This window comes from Echinops telfairi, unplaced genomic scaffold, assembly GCF_000313985.2.
Source record: "Echinops telfairi isolate 266 unplaced genomic scaffold, ASM31398v2 ScPeMD7_1;HRSCAF=3_0, whole genome shotgun sequence".
NCBI lineage: Eukaryota > Metazoa > Chordata > Mammalia > Afrosoricida > Tenrecidae > Echinops > Echinops telfairi.
In genome coordinates, this window is record NW_022103896.1 from 10,566,674 (window position 1) to 10,569,674 (window position 3,001).

General features: G+C 49.7%; 1 protein-coding gene across 1 annotated transcript; it reads right to left on the minus strand.

Annotated features, from left to right (window-relative positions):
* Positions 1 to 1,362: 1,362 nt before the first annotated feature.
* On the minus strand, positions 1,363 to 2,473 carry LOC101653289 (ADP/ATP translocase 2-like). The gene is given in 2 exon segments (XM_045287540.1): positions 1,363 to 2,439; positions 2,441 to 2,473. Coding segments are annotated over 2 exon segments (897 nt in total). The 3' UTR covers positions 1,363 to 1,575.
* Positions 2,474 to 3,001: the final 528 nt, after the last annotated feature.

Here is a 3,001-nt window from a genome sequence, read left to right on the forward strand (position 1 = left end):
CCCAGAGGGGCCCGACAGCAGTTCTCCTGGAACAAGGGACAGCACGTGTGCAGAGCTTTGTGAACACATGGTTACCCATCCCCATAGTTCTCCACACGTCAGAGATCAGATGGGGGACACAGGAGGTCAGGCAAAGCAGTGAGCACCAGGACTTCTCCAGGTGCCTCATCTTACCCCCTGACTGTCCCCTCTTTTCTCTGAGAAAGGACCGCAGCTGAGAGGGTAGAATCATGGACAAGAAGTAGGATGTAGATGAAGAGCCCCATTTGAGATGTCCTATACCCTCAGGCATATGATTGCTTCTCTTTCAGCCTTTCCCTGACTTACAAAGTGACAATCCATTGTAGCTGGATAGAATTTCAAACACCTCAAATGATTTCGACACAGCAGCTAATACGATCCTCTCAGCTCTGCAAGGATGGGGGCGATGCCATTATCTCAATCTTATAGATGGGAAAATACCCGCAAACACCAAGATTCTGAGGATTCAAGCCATTTGTGTGAGATCATACGGCTTGTAAGCAGCAGGGACGAAATGCAGATCCACTCTTTGGCACTCTACTCCTTCTAAAATGTCAAGAGTCTCTCTGCCATTCAATCTAACTCCTCAGCACTCAAGTACCATCCCTGATGATCACCGGCCCAGGAGAGGTTTTCTTCCGGACAGCAGGTAGAAGCAGGGCACACAGCCCACCGTCCACTAGAAGAGACCCTACGCCGGACAGATCCTGGAAGTGGGATCTGAGGTCCTTTTGTTCATTCGTTCACTCGGCAGGTTGTTTTGAACGTCTGCTCTGTGCTGGGAACGGTTCTGGTGTTTGAGTTTTAGGCCCCTTCAGAGGTGAATCTTGAAATACCTTTGTGTGGTGGGGCAGAGCTTTCAGATCCTGCAGCCTCAACCAGCCGGACGTGGCTATTCAGTGTGGCTAGTGCATGAACCAGAGCCATTGTGATTCCCAGGAAGATGCCGTTCTTCAGACGGCTCCTTCCATTTGGATGATCTTCCCTCACTTGGCTGCCCGATGAGACTCTCTGTCTACCTTTGAAGAATGACGAACCCATTCTTCACGTTCTCACCCTCCCAGAGAATTGACCGCTGCCAGCTTTCTGAAACTTGCTACCAATCGCACCTACTTGCCGCACACTCCCTGACACTGGTTTATGCATGATTTCTACCTGGCTCTGAGCATCTCACAGGAAAGGAGGGCTCCCAGCCATTCCAAAAGACTTTATAGATGGCAAAAGTATAGCTGTAGCTAAACCAGGTATCACTCCATTGACAATTTCATGTATTTTCTTTTTCTTTTCTGTGTTTCAGATATTTTTTATTTCTTCAAATTTATGTATTTATTAGGAGTGACTGAAATAAAAAAATAGAATAGAGTCCCATTATCATCATGATCATCGTGGAAATGGCTTTAAGAGAAAACTGGTCAGATGAATATTATTGCTTCCCATTTTCAACCAGTAGTTAGTTGCCATTGATCTAGACATCCAACCGTCTGCCAAGAATGCTTGAGATATGTTATATAATACAACATGCCCATTCACGGGGGAAACCCACTAGGAAATAACTTATGTGTACTTCTTGATTTCATCGTACAAGACCAGCACAAAGGCACCACCCATGCCTCTGAGCACCTTGGACCAGGCACCCTTGAAGAACTCTTTGCTCCCTTCATCCTGAGCGATCTTCCTCCAGCAGTCCAGCATGCTGGTGTACATGATATCAGTTCCTTTGTGCCCCGACTGCATCATCATTCGGCGACAAATGGTGTCAAATGGGTAGCAAGTCAACCCAGCCATGGCTGTGATGGACTGTGCAATCATCCAGCTGACGAAGATGTGGGTGTTCTTGGGATCTGGAAGCATTCCCTTTGCGGTGTCATAGATGCCGAAGTTGGCAGCCCGGTAAATGATCATCCCCTGCACAGACACGTGGAAGCCCTGGGACAGGCCCCTAATCCCATCAGACTTGGTGATTTTAACCAAGCAGTCACCGAGGCTTTTGAACTCCCGTTCGGCGCCAGCTTTGCCCACATCAGCTGCTAGACAGGTACAGGCAAAATCAAGAGGGTACACAAGGCACAAAGATGTGGCCCCCGCGGCACCGCCCGATGCCAGGTTCCCTGCCAAGTAGCTCCAGAACTGGGTGCTCATGTCCACACCACCCAGGAAGATCTGCTTGTATTTATCTTTGAAGGCAAAGCTGAGAGCCTGGGTGGGGAAGTATCGAATGGCATTGGCCAGGTTACCACGCCAGAAGGACAGGACTCCCTGCTCCTTGCGGATACGAACCACACAGTCGATGATGCCCTTGTACTGCTTGTCTGCGGTGATTTGCTTGCTGGCCTGCTGCACCTGCAGCAGCAGCTTGACCCGTTTGATGGGCGCTACCGCTGTCTTGGAGATGGCCGTGGCCACTCCACCTGCCAAGAAAGTCCTTGGCGAAGGACACAGTGGCATCTGTCATGTTGGAAGAGAATGAGGCGACGGACGACTGCTCCAATGGAACAGGAACCGGCTTTGACTCCGGGGCTCTGGGGCAGAGTGGAGCAAATGGCCGATTTCCATGTGTTTTCTTATATTGTCTGTAAGAAACTCCAAACTCACCGCCACCGAGTCGACGCTGACTCACCCTAACCCCACAAGTGTGTGTTGTTGTTTGTTAGGTGCGGCGATCGGGTCAAACTCCTAGCAACCCTGTGTGCCACTGAAGGGAACACTGCCTATCCCTGCACCATTCTCACAACCGCTCTTACATTTGAGGTACTGCGTCAATACAGCTTGTTGATGCTCTTCCTCTTTCTCGCTGGCCCTCTACTTTACAAAGCATGATGTCCGTCTCCAGGGCTGGTCTCTCCTGAAAACATGTTCAAAATACCTGAAAAGAAGCATCACCATCCTTTCCTCGGAGGAGCATTCTGGTTGCACTTCTTCCCAGACAGGGCTGTCTGTTCTTTTGGGCAGTCTGTGGTACTTTCCACATTCTTTTGGGCAG